The 16,279-nt window shown below is 33.0% G+C and overlaps 3 protein-coding genes across 6 annotated transcripts; 1 reads left to right on the forward strand and 2 right to left on the reverse strand.

Moving 5' to 3' along the window:
• The first annotated feature begins 3,572 nt into the window (after positions 1-3,572).
• On the forward strand, positions 3,573-8,433 carry LOC145600236 (SWI/SNF complex subunit SWI3A-like). Of its 2 annotated transcripts, none has more exons than XM_081656166.1 (7): positions 3,573-3,727; positions 3,822-4,393; positions 5,215-5,781; positions 6,741-6,910; positions 6,992-7,038; positions 7,678-7,841; positions 7,975-8,433. In XM_081656166.1, exons 1-7 carry the CDS (start codon positions 3,613-3,615, stop codon positions 8,143-8,145), a joined length of 1,806 nt encoding a protein of 601 aa, XP_081512292.1. In that variant the 5' UTR covers positions 3,573-3,612; the 3' UTR covers positions 8,146-8,433. The 2 variants fall into 2 exon arrangements, with proteins under 2 accessions (XP_081512292.1, XP_081512298.1); XM_081656172.1 differs by having other exon boundaries at positions 5,218-5,781.
• A 10-nt stretch (positions 8,434-8,443) lies between these two features.
• LOC145600249 (ACT domain-containing protein ACR4-like) lies at positions 8,444-11,288 on the reverse strand. 3 transcript variants are annotated; one of them, XM_081656178.1, is made up of 7 exons: positions 11,064-11,288; positions 10,620-10,665; positions 10,222-10,333; positions 10,074-10,141; positions 9,443-9,920; positions 9,075-9,179; positions 8,444-8,905 (listed from the first exon to the last, which is right to left on the reverse strand). In XM_081656178.1, the coding sequence occupies exons 3-7, from the start codon at positions 10,252-10,254 to the stop codon at positions 8,780-8,782; spliced, it is 810 nt and encodes a 269-aa protein (XP_081512304.1). In that variant the 5' UTR covers positions 10,255-10,333; positions 10,620-10,665; positions 11,064-11,288; the 3' UTR covers positions 8,444-8,779. The 3 variants fall into 3 exon arrangements, with proteins under 3 accessions (XP_081512304.1, XP_081512309.1, XP_081512314.1); XM_081656183.1 differs by having other exon boundaries at positions 10,222-10,245; positions 11,064-11,177; XM_081656188.1 differs by having other exon boundaries at positions 9,539-9,920; positions 11,064-11,177.
• A 221-nt stretch (positions 11,289-11,509) lies between these two features.
• On the reverse strand, positions 11,510-12,642 carry LOC145600267 (transcription factor TCP20-like). Its single transcript, XM_081656194.1, has one exon. It carries the CDS (start codon positions 12,563-12,565, stop codon positions 11,618-11,620), a length of 948 nt encoding a protein of 315 aa, XP_081512320.1. The 5' UTR covers positions 12,566-12,642; the 3' UTR covers positions 11,510-11,617.
• Between the last annotated feature and the right edge of the window lie 3,637 nt (positions 12,643-16,279).

A 16,279-nucleotide genomic window follows, 5' to 3' on the forward strand; every position in this document is an offset into this window, starting at 1 on the left:
GTAGTTTTTATGAAGGAAAATTCTATTTGATTCAATATCTTATGTATTTAATTTGTTAACGTCGAATCTCTATCGTAGATGTCGTATGACTTTTAATTAATGAAATATTTTTGCTATTAAAAAAAAAAACGTGACGCGACACTTGGCAAAAAGTTGAAACGTCAAGTATCGTTGTCTCGTGACCTGACTAAAAGTTTAGCTTTATATATCAGTTATATGATTAGTATATCTTTTTTTTTTTTGAGGGACTATGATTAGTATATCTGAAATATTGGTATGTTATCGAAAATAAAACTCTAAACTAACAATCAATAATAACATAATACTAAAGGTGAATCTGACATGACACTTGTCATGTTCTAATTAAAAATTTTCCCGCCATTTTTTACTTTCCTTTCTTTCTTTTTTTTACAAATTAAATCTTCGATCGCGTCGTGAATATTAATATATCTACATATTAGAATATTTAACCTTCAATTTGGCAACTATATTATAACAAAGTATATACTATATGCATTCAATGATAATAATATTTTAACCTATCTTTCATTATTTTATAATAGGTATTTTTTTCTAAAATAAACAAACATATAATATATTACAATAATCTAATATATATATATATATAAAGGGGAGTTTTTCCCCGAGTTTTTAGAGATCCACGTAGGATTTAATTTTCTTAGCGCGCCACGTAGGATTATAAATTTAAGTTGTAACCAATTAAATAAGAGATTATTAATTTATTTTACAATTAAATAATTCAAATGCCACGTAAGCAAAATTGACGAATGAGATTTTAAAGTTTAAATTAATTAAATACAAAATATTATCTTTTGAGATTAGGAATTTTATTCTAATATTTTAAAACTAATATAATAACAATTTTAATAACATAAATATGAAAAATATTTTCTTAAAAAAAATGCTAACAAACCGTGCATCGCACGGGCTTCATCTAGTAATGTACTACTTTTGTATCATTTTGTATCGTATTTTTATCTTTGGAGGGTTTTTTTTTTTTTTTTTTTTTTTTTTTTTTTTTTTTTTTGCTCCAACCTGGATTGACACTTTAACTTTTATTACGAAGTATATATTTGTTGATTTATTTATAATAATAACACTACAATTCAATAAATAAAAATATAAAATAAAAACCTTGATTATTAATTATCGCAAAAAAGTCAATTAAATTTGTATAAAATATTATATCGGTCAAAGTAAGCTATAAAACATTGTGCCGGTCAAAACATGCCAACAAAATTGGGACGTTGAGGTATGTACATTAACATGTTCCTCTAAAAAGAAAAGTACATTGCACGGGTTATAATTAACATAAAATTTAATTCTTATGTAAAATCCTATCATCATTAAATTTGTGTTTTTTTTTAAAAAAAAATGTTTAATGATCAATAACTTTTGACATCAATATAATATTAAACTCAAGTTTTGTTTTGCTTTTTTTTTTTTTAATTATTTTTTTTAAAGAAATTCAAGTATCTGTTTCAAGTTTTTGTAAATTAATATTGTAATTTAAAATTAGGTTAAGTAAAATCCGTGTATTGCACAGGATTTAAACTAGTTTTATCCTAAAATTCTATCCAAATAGAATTCTAAACTAATTTTTTAATCTTATGAAGTCTATTTAAATTAATCCAACGTGACGCGACACTTGGCGAAAAGTTAGAACGCCAAGTGTCGCTGTCTTGTGGCTTGACTAAAAGTTTAGCTTTATATATTAGTTACTAGATTTAAGCCCGTGCGATGCATGATTTTTAAATATTTCATTTTGTATATTTTTTTTTGTAATTTCTTAATATTTTTTGTTTTTATTTTCTATTCTATTATTTTAACATTAATTTAAGGTAAAATATTTTTTTAAGTTTTAAATTATTCTTATTCAAATTTTACGTATATAGAACTTGAATATATAAATTGAAATAAATATTATCTCATTCATCGGATAGTTAGATAAAATCATTAAATCAAAATATATTTATTAATTTCTAATTATTTGTTAAAATAATATAAATCCTAATGTAAAAGATAATATAAAAGATAATTTTTTTTTCATAATTTAAATATTAAATTACTATTTTTAGTTTTCAATTCTCAAATTTCATTTGTTAATTTTTTCTTAAATGGCGACTGAAAATTAAAATTCTAAATTAATTGTAAATCTAATTTATCATTGGTCGAAATATTACTTTTTCTTATGTGGCGTGCGATGCTCGAATTTTTATATACATTTTGTATATAAATATTTTTTTTGGTGATCTCTTAATTTTTTTTTTTTTGCATTATAAGTTTTAAAATTTTGTATGAAAGTATCATATCATCAGATATTTACATAAAACCATTAACATCAAATGATAGTTTATATTTTTTAAATATCAAAATATAATTTTTAGTTTTTAAAATAATATAAATCCTAATATCTAAAGATAATTTTTAGTTTTGTAACAAATAAAAATGATAAAATTTAGTGTTCTTTAATAATTAAAATCCTAATAAATTACTATTCGTCGTTTTTACCTACGTGGCAAAAATTTAAAATTTCATCCGTCACTTTTGTTTGGGTGGCGAGTGATTTTTTTAATTCTAAAATAAAATAAAAATCTAATTTTTGATTGGTCGAAAATATACCTTTTCTTATGTGGCGCTCCCAATGCTCTCCAAAAATGCCTACTTTATTTATATAATATTAGATAAGTTTTATGATTTTTATATATATGCAACACATAAAGATTTTAAGAGCCGATATTAAATAAATTCATAATTCAAAATAAAAAAAAAAAATTATCTTTCAATTGCCTACTATTATTATTATCATTATTATTAATAATAAATTTTATTATTATAAATTCGTGCATTGCACGGACCAAAACTAATTGTTATAAATTTCTATTTTTTTTACCCGAAAATTGTTATAAAAGTTAATATAGGTCAACTAGAAAACAAAGGAAGTAATTAACTAATACCAATAAGGCAGTAACTAACAGTCTAACACAGCCTTACACCAAGGTCATAAGTCTAACACAAGAAGTTAACCACACAACTCGTAAAAAAATTGGGAGTGTGTAAGATGGAGCCTCCACTCTAAACAATATACAACAATATTAGATTTTGATAGCTAATTATATGCATTATTTTAGCTTCCACTCTAAACATATAAGCTCAATAGACATGAAACATTAAATAAAATTTGTCTAACCATCTTTTTAGTAAATTTTACATAACATCATAGTAATTATTATGCTGCAACATTAAATAATAAACATTTTTTAAAAAGGACTATGTACATGTTTTTTTTATTATTTATATACCATTTTTTTTTGTTATTTTAAAAATGATATTAATAACAAAATATAAAAAAAGAAATATGAAAAATTACTTATCACCACCGTGCAATGCGCGGGTACTATACTAGTTAATTAATTATTATAAATTTGTGCATTGCACGGACCAAAACTAATTGTTATAAAAGTTAATACAGGTCAACTAGAAAACGAAGGAAGTAATTAACGAGTACCAATAACTAACAGCCTTACAACAAGGTCATAAGTCTAACACAAGAAGTTAACCACACAACTCAAAATATTGGGAGTGTGTAAGATGGAGCCAAACCCAGATCGTCTCCCACTTTCATCGTCGTCTTCTTTTAAATCCTCTTCTCTTCCCCCCGACATTTCCTCTCACCTCGACCTCTACACTATCCCCAGTCATTCCTGTACTCTCTCTTTCTCTCTCCTCTTTTCTTAAACCCTAACTTTTCAAATCCCCCATTTCCTAACCTTAATTTGTTTTCTTTGTTTTTGTTGCAGTTTGGTTTTCATGGGATTCAATTCACGACACTGAAAGAATCGAATTGAGGGAGTTTTTCGATGGGAGTTCATTCACAAGAACCCCTAAAATCTACAAGGAATACAGGGATTTCATCATTTGTAAGTATAGAGAAGACCCTTCTAGAAGGCTCACATTTACCGAGGTTCGTAAATCATTAGTGGGTGATGTTTGTATTCTTAATAAGGTGTTTAATTTCTTGGATAAATGGGGTTTGATTAATTTTGGTGCTCCGCCGCCACCGCCGCCGCCGCCGCCGCCGTCAGCGGTGGTGGAAGGGGTGGATGAGGAGGTGAAGGTGAGGGTTGAAGAGGGACCCCCAATTGGGGTTCGGGTTGTCGGTACCCCGAATACTTTGAAACCATTGAAGGAGCCGCTGTCTGCGGCCAGTGCCGATGGTGGTGGTAGTGGTGGTGGTGGGGTTGATAATGGGTTTAAGTTGCCGCCATTGGCTTCGTATTCGGTTGTTTTCGAGGATTTGGAGGGAGAGAAAGGGGTGGTATGTGGGAATTGTAAGGAGAAGTGTGAATCCAAGTACTATGAATGCACTAAGGTAATCTATTCTTTCTTGATTTTATGATTATTTTGGATTGATTTCTATTGAGTTTGCTATATTTTGCATTTAGTTTTGATTGTAAATGTTGCTATTAGTAATGGAAATTGGCTAGAGTTTTGGTTGATTGGTTATTTCTCAGGTTTGAGGAACATTCATACTATCAAGCTTCCGAAACTGTGGGCTTTAAATTTGAAAATTTGTTTGTATATTGAAATTGTTAATGATTATCATTGAACTATAGTTAGTTAAAACTTAATACGTAGTATATTGGTTTTGTATGATATATGATTATATGTGGTTAGTGTTGGTGGAAATTTTGCCTAGAGATGAGACTTGCAAATATGGTTTTATTGGTGGAATCTGGTAGTGTAATATTGTGACGTATTTATACAAATTCCAAATCATAGAAGCTCTATTTCAAGCTAATGAAGGTGGTGAATACACTAGGAAGCTCTAGTTGGTTCATTCTGTTAATTCAAACAAATGTGTCATATCTTCTTAGGGCCAATTATGTGAGATTAATTTGGAGGGCCGATGTAATCACTTTACACTTCATTTCACTCAAGTTTGTTAGCCATGGTAGATTGAATTATTTGATGAGAAGAAGAGAAACAGTGTTAATGAGCTTTAGTCTGCTAGATAGGGGAGAGAGATAGAGTAACAAGAAGAAGAAAAAAGCTCCCAGCAGTTTATATTTGACAGTTGCCTCTGTGGACTGCTGGGAGACCCTTCCTCCCACCATTGTTTAGCTCAATTTTTACTTTTTGAATTATAATTGATTTACTTTTGAACATATTATCATAGACTGTTACTTTTAGCAGGATAAATGTATACTATGCTTGAAGTGCTTTGAGAAAGGTGAATATGGAGAAAACAAATCTTCAGATGATTTCAAGTTAAATGGAAGCATAGAAAGCAGTGTTGATCAAGGTGGTGTGTGGACTGAGTCAGAGACACTTCTTCTTTTGGAAGCCATCCTGAAGCATGGAGATGATTGGGAACTTGTTGCTCAAAATGTGAAGACCAAAACAAAACTTGAATGTATTTCACGGCTTATTGAGTTGCCATTTGGGGAGCTCATGCTGGGTTCCTCAGGAAAGTTGTCTGCCAGGGCTCTCGATGCTGGTCAAGAGCAGAATGATGCTGGTCAAGAGCAGAAGGCCTCTACTCTATACCAAGAAAATAGCAAGATGGAGCTTTGCCATCATCAGGATAATCACCATGAGAATAATCAACATCTGGAGAATAATAATCATAAGGAAGAGATTAATCATCAGCAGGAAATTGTTGTTAGAGAAAATACCGAGGAGATTGAGAACCTGGAGCCTCCTTTGAAGAAAAGTCGCATTGACTCTTCAGATCCTAGTAGATCTTTAATGGAGCAGGTCAGTGCATTTAATTACAACGGTTTCTACCAATTTTCTTGTTTGGCCTTTCCATAATTTAACTCTACGGGACGGCTAAGAACAGTAAAATGTATGTTGCTCATGGGTTATGAGTCTTATGACAGTCAAACATATCCAATCTTACCCCTTGTTATTGCAAACTGTTTCTGTTACGTCTAAGCATTGGGTTGGAAATCCACGGGAGTATCCAGCTACTTTAAGATACAAATTTGAATAGAAATTTTTGTCTTCGCTTCTTAACGCATACCCACCTTTTTCACCTTCATTTATCGCTAGAATTTTCATGCACTTCGCCTGACCTCCATTAATGGCATTGACAAGTTACTGGATTAGCATAAATGAAATGGAGGAATGGGTTACTTGAGAGCTGTTCTTGACCTTGAGCTCTTCTTGTAGGCTCTAGTAGTTAGGGTGAAAATTCAGTTTCTAGTTAGTTAGTGTATGTGCTTATGCGCTTATCCTCAAGAGCAAAACCCCTTACAGAGAACTAGCTTTCTTTAATTCAGAAGCTGGACAATGCTTTATTTGGTTCTTGGTAAATTCTTCTCTTGCATATATGCATATGCATTGAACATTGTCAAATTAACATACATTTTGACATCATGAAACAAAGCTCAGAGACATTAAGCTGTATGGCAAATTCTATTGTTTTCTGTAATTAAACACATATTATTTCTGCTTTGAGATCCTGGCTCTTTTTCCTTTTTTTCGGAGAGGTACGGGGGCAAGTGCACGTGGCCTTATCAGGAATTATCAACAACTATAGAAAGATTAATAGCTCATGATTTCAAAAGCTTTGTCTTCCTAAACAAATAAGAAACATAGGTTGTAACCAAGGTTCTCGATTTATTCTCTTATAATTTAAGCTTTAAACTTCCCCTGTAGTGACTAGTAGCTCTGCTCATTGGTGGTGATTTTTTATGTTATTTTAAAATCAGGTAGCTCTCATTTCTACCATGGTTGCTCCTCAAATAACAGCCACAGCTGCTGATGCTGCAGTTTCAGTTCTATGTGATGGAAACCCCTTATTGAGGGAGATTTTCTATTCAGATGACCATATTTCCATAGACAAGCATAAATGCGGCAATCTTGATATGGAAATGGAAAGGTATCTAGTTCCTTTCTTTACAGACTCAGAATTATAATGCTCTTTGATTATTTATTAATGCTTTCTTACTGAAACTTCCAGGGCTTTTCAATCTGAAGATCAAGAAATGGACACTTCTCATCCTTCAGGTATTTTACACACTATTTTATGACTGAATCACCATATTGTATATTAAAAGGGGGCTTGCAAATTGCCACGTTGATATAAACAAAATGCTACGTAAAATAAATTCAGGTGGCATATTGGTATATACATATAGCTAAATATATGTAATTATTACCTAAAGTGAGGGAAAGGGTGTCTGCTTCTCACTTTATCGTTACCATCTATTTTTTCCAGTTGTACTATTCTCTTTTATCCTGATTTGTAGTAACTCACTAAAAGCAACTAATGACTCCACTTCCCTTGTTTGGTTTGTAACACTTTCTGTCCAGCCACTCTCTCAGATGAAGAGGATGTTGTTTGCAAGTTTCCCTTTCTATTTTTTTAGTTTCTTTTTTGTTCCACCCTCTGTATTTTCCACCACCAAATATAATATTGGTATGATTTTGCAGAGTATTGCAAGTTTGCAACCTTTCAGTCCATTATATGACCTTTGACCAGTTGGTACCCCTGACCATATTTAGAAGGGGTGTTTATGTACCATATTAGGTGTGTAGGATAATGGTCCAAGTATTGGGGTTTGTTTGCTTTGTGAGATGTACTTATCCTATCCTCAATGTTTTCTTTGAATATCTGTTATCTCAGTCAATCAAATGCTTTTGTAGAGATTGACAAATCATCGCAAATGGGAGATTCTATCCCAATAGCACTACGGATGAGAGCAGCAGTTGCTACAGCACTTGGAGCAGCAGCTGCTCATGCCAAAATATTGGCTGACCAGGAAGAGAGGGCGATTGAACATATGATGGCCTTCATTATTGAGGCCCAGGTAGAAACTTTATCACAATTTCCTCTTCAACTCTTTGAACTTGCTTTGATGAACAATGACCTTGACAAATTACTCACCCCTTTCTCATTTTTCGCTTCTTTTACGCCTATATTTTTTTGTGAATGCTGAGCAGTTAAAGAAATTGCAATGCAAAGTGAAGTGCATGGAAGATCTAGAAGACATGATGGAGAAAGAACATGTACTATTAGAGGAGTCAAAAGGTGATATAATTGAACAGAGAGTGGCCACTTTGCGAAAATCTTTTGATGCCGGAATATCCCGTCCAAGGGATCATAATGTGTAAAAACTGCAGTCAGGTAGTCTAAAACACCTGTGGTTCTGGTAATGCTTCTGCTTTGAAGAGAATGATTCAAAGCTTTTGGCTGGCTTCCAGGAATGCAAAGCTCCCTTGACTGCCTCTTCTTTGTAATGCCATGGGAGGTAGAAAGTTGATCTCCTCGGTGTTGTATCCATAAAATTTTCCATTTAGAACTGTCGGACAAATTTTAATTACAATGTAATATGTGAGCTTCAAAATGCAAACAGATCTTGTAAAGGTTAAAATTATGTTGCTTTTGAATGTTCATTTTTACTTAACATAATCACATTACCAAGACCAAAAACTGTAGCGATTTTTTTTAAAAATTCACAATGAGCTTCTAACAAAATTGTCACCCCTAAATTTAATGATCACATGGTATGAAAATACAGTATCAATCTTATCATGCAAAATACTTGGCTGTTAATTACTGCACCTAGACGCCTCATTGGGTTACCAAACAAGAAGCCTTTAGCTTTTTGTTGGAGTCCCATGGGACTTGATCGGCGTTTTTTTCACCGTTAGCACCGTAGCATGCTTTCTCCTATCTGCTCCCGTATCAATCAGCGGTCAGCTGATCAACAGCTCTACCACTATTATCAGTGACCCAATATATATGTTATACTTCCGCATCAACAGTAGAAATTTGTGCTCTCTTAATCCAACAGCCTATATCTCTAAGTACAGTCATAATTTTAGACAATTGTATCAGCTGGCCGTTGAAGCAAAATTCTACCTCAACCCCCTGCAGAATGAGTAGCCATTTTAGATTCTTACAAGCTTAACATCATAATTTCCTACTTGAAAAAATTGAGAAAGAAGCATTGAACAGTTTGCCGTAGCAATTAGCATGGAGAATTGTCAAATCCAATTTCAGAAAGTGCCAAAATGTCTATATGTAATCTTGAGGTCACCTCTGAGTCTGGGCTGTTAACGGTTTGCTCAAGAGATTCCTCCAGTTCATCACGTTCCTCAGTTCTGCTGATTGACCACCCATCGACGTGTCTAATGTAGTATTCCTGCATTTGTTTGAATATAAGTATCTTATTCACCTTGCAAGATTGTTTTCCACTAATTATAAGTAATTCTCATAGCCTCATGAGCAAGAACAAAGTTACACCATTTGAGAGAGAATGAAAAATCAGTGATCATGACACAGCTGCACTAGGATATGATAACTATTCCGTTACATAAAAACAAGCCTTATAATTGATATCATGAACTTGAAATTGCCAAAATTGAAACACAAGACTAGTCACTAGTACAATTATATCATACGCACCTGAAAAGTTTTTATCTTTCCTACTGATACAGATCCATGAAACACTACATGTTGCATAACCATGAGAGTACTAATTGTATCAAGCAAGAGATTTACTCTGTTGTCAGACCGTATATCTATGCGTGTATAGTCTCTGTAACTGCAGTTTGATGCAGTGACACGTGTCCTTGAACTCCTGTCTTCAACATTCCAGTCCTCCGGAGACCTGAACTTGACTGATGGTTTAATAATATGACCCAAATCTTTCTTGATCCCGGATAACTTTTGACTGTCACTGATTTTAGATCCTGTAGATTCATCTACAACATTGACCATTGCTGAAGCATGATGCTTATGAGTCCACAAGTCAGCATTAACAATACGAACTCCATGGTGTGCTAAAATTTCAGACAACTCATACAGTAACCCTGGCCTGTCAATGCCACTCAACAGAATCATAGTATACCCTTGATCTGGCAACACTTTTAGCTGCAAGAGCCTGTAACATTGATGTAAATGCTAAAATGCTATATCAGAAAGGGCTTGTCAGAGGAATGAGCTTATAACTAGTTGAAATGGCAAAAGGTCAGGTCATCATTATATTAGTCCTGAGAGCAAATTTGTAGCAAAAATTGAATGTTTAGAATCTTGCCTGGCGTAAATGATCAATAAGTCCTTCATCTTGAATTTTCTGCCCATACTCATCCATGACATGAAATACTGGTAAACCGAATTATTCAGAAGGTCATCATAAACCCTGAAAATTGATTGCTAGTTAAACAAGCTAGGTATTTACTCACCATCCATGAACCATCCATCCTCGCCTGAAACATAAGCTTTAGTCAATATGAGACTAAAATTGGTGATAGTTTGGATTGTTTCGAAAAGAATCTCATGCCTTGCACTGCTAACCTGAATATGAACGAAACTTCAAACTTTCAGATACATCAAACTGTTAGTCCTCTATAATATAATACCCAAACATGTATCAAAACTACAATAGGTGATATTCCTTGGCCTACGAACATATTCTTGATCAAGAACCAAAATAGCAAAAGGCCGAACTATTATGCACCCTTTTGGGACAATGGGACATATTCCGCAGTTCCAATTTAGGAGATGTTGAGCTAGTTCTCTAAAGATACATAATAATCCATTTAAAGATAAAACAAGACTGGAAATATAAGGATATATCTACCTGTATTATAGTGGCACTCTCAGACTTATCATTGTCAATTATTTCCCTGCAATGAAACCAAAAGCCAATCATGTGAGAATATCATAAACAATTGTAGGTTAAGTAGGAAAGACGAAACCCGAAAATATATTCTATTTTATACAAAAGATTCTCAGGAAGACAACATAAGGCCAACAAATCTATAATTTTTTTAAAATACGAATGGGAATCCTAAAAGATCAAATTCCCAAAACATATCAAACATATTTCTAATCAAAGAGAAGGATGCGAAATTCCACGAAAATAAAGCAATAAACAAAAGGAGAAGATAAGTATTGAAGAGTAGCATATGCACACCATTTGTTCTGATCTTGAGATGTTACCATTTTGTGCAAAGTTTATAACCAGAAATAGGAATTCAAGAAAACCAACTTCAAATCGTTTTAGTGCAAGAAAATAAACTACCTTGAGGAATGTTTTTAGTACTTATAACATTGCCAATATTTCTGACTACTTCATGAGTTCCACAGCTTTACGCGAACTCGAAAAATATTGAAAATGAAATGCAGGCATTTGTTGCTGTGAAGATATGATATAATAACACAAGTCAAATAGATAATTTAAATAAACAAAAATTAGTATGGTATAAACCATTATAAAAAAATTCAATAATAAAAAAGAAAGAAGAGAAAAATCATTACCTTAAATATTAAAGTTTAGGACAGTTCTGATAATCCCCATGAAAGTTGTAAAGGGGCACACACACACAACAACCAAGAAGCCATTAAAAAAAAAAAAAAAAAAAAATCCCAAAAATAATCAAATCATAATCTAAAAAATTGGATTTAAATGAGAATTAAATGCAACCCTCTTAATCCTTTTTTTTTTTTTTTTTTCTGAAAATGAAAACATTCCTCAACAATCCCCCTATTTCCACAATTCACAAAACATACTTACGATATATATAAACCAAAAACAAAAATAAAATGCAAACAAACAACAAAGAAAGCAATATGAATTCATTGCTCTCTTGAATTGTCATCATTAGAATGCGACTGCAAGTGCTGCTGTTGATGCTGGTGCTGATGCGAGTGCACGGTTTCAGCAGCAGCAGCACCTGAATTATCATTTTGTTCATGATCCTGCGCTTGGTGATGATGTTGCTGTTGTTGGTGCTGCTGCTGCTGCTGATAAATTTGTCCAATAACACCACCATGCCCGTCTTGCGAAAGCCCGAGTTGAAGGCCGGGAACCTGAGTTCCCCGAGCCAAAATCGGAGTAAAACTCAGTAATCCCATATTAGCAGTTGGCATTCCAACTCCTTGCAATTGAAAATTCGTGACATAACCAGAATTTTGACTGACTAAATTCGGAGCAGTAGCAGAACAACCATCAAAAACCTGTGCATACCCACTTCCAATAGACGGCCAAATTGATTGAGATCTTCCCAAACCATCACCAAAATTCGCCCAATTCACCCGATTCCCAACCTCAGCACCAGCCCTCAATTCATTCATCTTGGCGTGCAATCCCAAAGATACAGACGCGCCCTGCGGCGACACAGACGATGCCCCAGAAGCCGAGGCGGTAAGAAATGAAGCAGGAATAGTTCCAGAGCCAGTAGCAGCAACGATCGCAGGTTCAGCCTGTTGAAGCAGCCATTGAATTGTTTCACCATCAGTTTTATGACCCAATTCTCTTGTTAGCTGAAAAACTCTTGCAGCACAAAGGGCAGGCATTCTGATTCTTCGGCTTCGGCCATCAACCTTTGTGTGTCTGTCTTTGTTAGAAGTTCTCTTTGGCGCTAACGGCTGTTGATGTTGTTGTTGTTGCGACTTCTTCTGAAGGTCGTCTTTGCTGTTGCTGCTGGTGGTGGTGGTTGCTGCTGCAGTAGAAGAAGAAATGTTTAATAGGTGATGATGTTGTAACTGATGTTTTTCTTCTGGGTTGTTTCTGTTGTCATCCATGTCTGCTTCTGTGGATGTGTGTGTGAAAAAGGAGAGAGAAAGAGAGTGAGTGAGTGAGAGAAAGTATAAAAATGTAAATAATAAAAAATAAAAATAAAAATGTATATATACAATTGATTTTGTTGTGGCTAATATGAAAGAAAGATGATTTTTGGGTTAATTTGGAAAAAGATAAGAGGGAGGACCCTTCTAGACTTTGGAAGGCCTACTTGACAAAACTTTGCCTTTGCTTCATTTATGGCTTTTTTAAATAAAATAAATAAATTTTAAAAAAAATTATTTGATGTTTAAAGTTGGAGAAACAAATTTAAATAATGTTTTAGGTATGGAGGGCTAAAAAATGTGAACTATTTAATCATATTTAATTGGTTACTTGGATTTGAGGGAGATTGTTTTCCTTTAACATATTTGATGGAGATATATGATAAATATAAAAAAAATACTTTATTTAGAATATTATGACAAGTATAATAGGATTTAACACTAACTAATATATGCTAAATTGAATAAGATACATTCTACTTAGACAAAAACATTTTAAAAACAAACAAACAAAAAAATTTAGAGAATAACAATAAGTAAATCGATGGTGATAAAGAAAAAGTAAGATATTCTGGTAAATCTACTCAATAAAATAGTTACACCATTACATAGTTATTTTTCCCTATTTTATCCTAAAACAGTCCTTTCAACGACCTTTAAAATAAAATATGTTTATTATAGAACTATTATCACCTTTTGATTTAAATTATGAAGTGTTTTTGCAAGTTTTAGTACAATAGAAACTTTAATATTTGTCAATTAACTCTACATGGAACCAATAGCTTTAAAATTAACTTATGAGCAAAGATCTAACAAAAGTGTTTGTCATCTTTATTAGATCAAAATTTTAATTAAAAATAAAAATTCAAGCATCCCATTATCAAGATAGTGCTTAATATTATTTCAATATAACTCTCTTATTCAATTGGTTAAGATAAAGTATATGCTTTAAAGATAAGATGTGTTTTTTTTTTTCCTCATTCATTTATGAAGTGACATAAAATTTAGAAATTTAATTCCAAGACATACTCTATATTTTGTCCGATGATTTTTCTATTTGTATATGTGACTTATCTAGTTTGTCATAAAATAAATAAAGTGAAAGAGAATTAAACTAGTTAAACCAAATGAAAATATAAAATGAGTAGGGTTTAAGAAAATGGAGATAATATTAGTCAATTACCTTATAAATCAAATCTAAAATTACCTATCATTGGATAAAAAGTGTTTATACATTATATACGATCAAAATAATGTCATATAAGCATAAACCACTTTCGACAACTTTACCAAGCAAAACACTCATAAATGGTTATATGATATAGTTTGTTTGTAATGAACTAATGATCTACTATAATATAGTATAACCAATTTACCACCTAAGAGGGAGTAAGAAGTGAGTAAAGATCAAGTGGGGTTTAATCTTTTTGACACATGATTGAATTTTTTTTTTACTAAGCATGAACAATATTTAACAAGATACTCCAAAATTTCCATGATTGTAGCAGCAATGATTGGCTCTCCAATAAAAGACCCAACTGTCAATTGGAGAGACACACATGGAAAACCCTTATCATTTATTATTCTGTTTGGTGGAGTTCCACTCTTGGACCATCCTTCCCCACTCTCTCCACAAAAGCTTGAAATATTTTTTTCCACATTTTTTAAAACCTTTTTATTTATTTATTTATTTATTTTATTTTCTGATTCTCTCATATTTTAAATATTATTAGTGCTTTTTTCATTTGTTGATAATTAGGTAAAATAGGGAATTTGAAGTACATGTAAATATGAGTATTAATTTGATTAATTGTGTACTGTAATAGTGATGGATGAAAGATCTGTCACTATATATACTTGTAAGTAATAGTATGTGTCTTTTATAGTGGAAGAAATTAGCACATGCTGCTTCTGCTAACCATATTGACATGCTGACACCCAATAAATAACGTTGATGTTAACTTATTATGAGTACTCCATACGAGTAGCAATTAGGAATCTTTACTACTAGTATCTGTTAATCTGTAGGAGTTGGGTTATTATTAACTCTGTTTTAGGTATAATCGAGTTGGCTCATAATCATATTCATTTACTTTCATCGATTAATCCATATCGACTTGTTAATGTGGTTATTGTACGATTTGTTTATTTATTATGGGTTAAATGAGTTAAATTGGGTGATTTCTGTTGTAAACTAAGGTGTTTTTCAAGGCGGCAAAAAATAAGAGAACAATAAGATCGAAAAGTTGATCTTCTAATCAATGGAACAAATATGGTGTGTCGTGATGAAAATCACTGGCTTGAAAACAAAATTTGGCTTGAAAACAAAATTCCGGCGCAACCGAGGTGCTCAATTGTATTCGCCTGCACGTTCCCTAAGGCTCACACAAAGGCACTTTTGGGTGAGAAGTTGGAGTCACATTAACTTATGCCCAAAAAGAGGAATGTGTTTAGCTTAATGTGTTTGATGTAATCTTTTATATTTTCTGTTCTTGAAACCAAGAAATATATAATGTGAATGAAAAGATCAAGAGATTAGAAAATAAAAAAGATAATCTTTAATCATATATTAAGGTATATTAACAACCCCTTAAACCTCCCATTAATTGGAAGTTAAGAGGAAGTTACAAGGAGAAGAGGAAGAGAAAGAGTCATTGGTAATCTGACGTATTGGCTTCGACCGGTGGTACGCCCGGCAGGAAGAGCTTCTGCCCGGTAGGGCGAATAAACGACGAAAATCAACTTTACTCACCCACCCGCGCGGGCACCCGGTCGTATAAAAAAACACTTGCTCTCGCACCCGGTCGAGCGAGCTCCGCCCGATCAGGCGAGAGGTAAGCTATCTTTCCTCTCTTTATTCCAACAATCCCCCACTAAAATGAGGAAAGGAAAACAACAAAAGAACTGAGAATCAACATATGGGCATAAGAGGAGATTTAGTACATAACATTTAGATATTACATATAGTAATTTGAAATTTAGTGCTTAGCGAAATGAGGCAATGAACTACAAGTCTAAGGGCTGACAAACATTGAAACTTTTAGGACTCTTCATCAAGGAGTGGACGGATCTTGAAACTCCAAGATTTAGTGCAAGACCCCCATAACACATACATCACTCCAAGATTTTATATGAACTCCGTGAAAAGATGCACTTATTTTATAGCCAAGTACATTCACCTTAGGTCTAATGGAAGCTCTAGGAAATCCGCCCAAGTTTTCCATAGAAGATGGCTAATCTTCACAACCACATAGGTGAATCACAAGTAATTCTAAAAAGCACTTAGTCAATAGGGTTAAAACGTGTTCCTAAGAACTCAACAAATTCTCATTGTAGCCATTAACCCCCACAAGACCATGGATTCATTAAGAGCTTAATGCTCAACCTCACATCAATCATAAACAACGGTGATTCCAATGTTTTAGTGCGTCTACTCAAAAATTGGGTTCATTAAGAGTCTAAGGACTCAACCTCAAACAACAGATCAATCACGTACGTCTCAAATAGCACCAACCTGAATGGTTTATTGTTCCATTAAGAACTCAAAAGAGCTCAACCTCAATCAAGCATTAAAACACGTGTCATAGGGATAGGAAAGTAATGCTTTTAATCTTTCCACATAGGCTTAAGGCCTCTCCCTCAGACATTTCCACAGGTTTATCAAAGATTATT

The sequence above is a fragment of the Chenopodium album genome, chromosome 2 (genome assembly GCF_948465745.1).
Source record: "Chenopodium album chromosome 2, dcCheAlbu1.1, whole genome shotgun sequence".
In the NCBI taxonomy this organism is placed as follows: Eukaryota; Viridiplantae; Streptophyta; class Magnoliopsida; order Caryophyllales; family Amaranthaceae; genus Chenopodium; species Chenopodium album.

What these genes read in the sequence shown, in the direction of transcription:
- LOC145600236 (XM_081656166.1), top strand. Translation starts at nt 3,613, where the DNA reads ATGGAGCCAAACCCAGATCGTCTCCCACTTTCATCGTCGTCTTCTTTT. An exon ending in CACTATCCCCAGTCATTCCT is followed by an intron (nt 3,728 to 3,821) that starts GTACTCTCTCTT and finishes TTTTTGTTGCAG; the next exon opens with TTTGGTTTTCATGGGATTCA. An exon ending in GTAGATCTTTAATGGAGCAG is followed by an intron (nt 5,782 to 6,740) that starts GTCAGTGCATTT and finishes TTTTAAAATCAG; the next exon opens with GTAGCTCTCATTTCTACCAT.
- LOC145600249 (XM_081656178.1), bottom strand. Translation starts at nt 10,254, where the DNA reads ATGTTTCAGGCGAGGATGGATGGTTCATGGATG. An exon ending in GAAAGATAAAAACTTTTCAG is followed by an intron (nt 9,180 to 9,442) that starts GTGCGTATGATA and finishes AAACAAATGCAG; the next exon opens with GAATACTACATTAGACACGT. An exon ending in TTAACAGCCCAGACTCAGAG is followed by an intron (nt 8,906 to 9,074) that starts GTGACCTCAAGA and finishes CTCATTCTGCAG; the next exon opens with GGGGTTGAGGTAGAATTTTG.
- LOC145600267 (XM_081656194.1), bottom strand. Translation starts at nt 12,565, where the DNA reads ATGGATGACAACAGAAACAACCCAGAAGAAAAACATCAGTTACAACAT.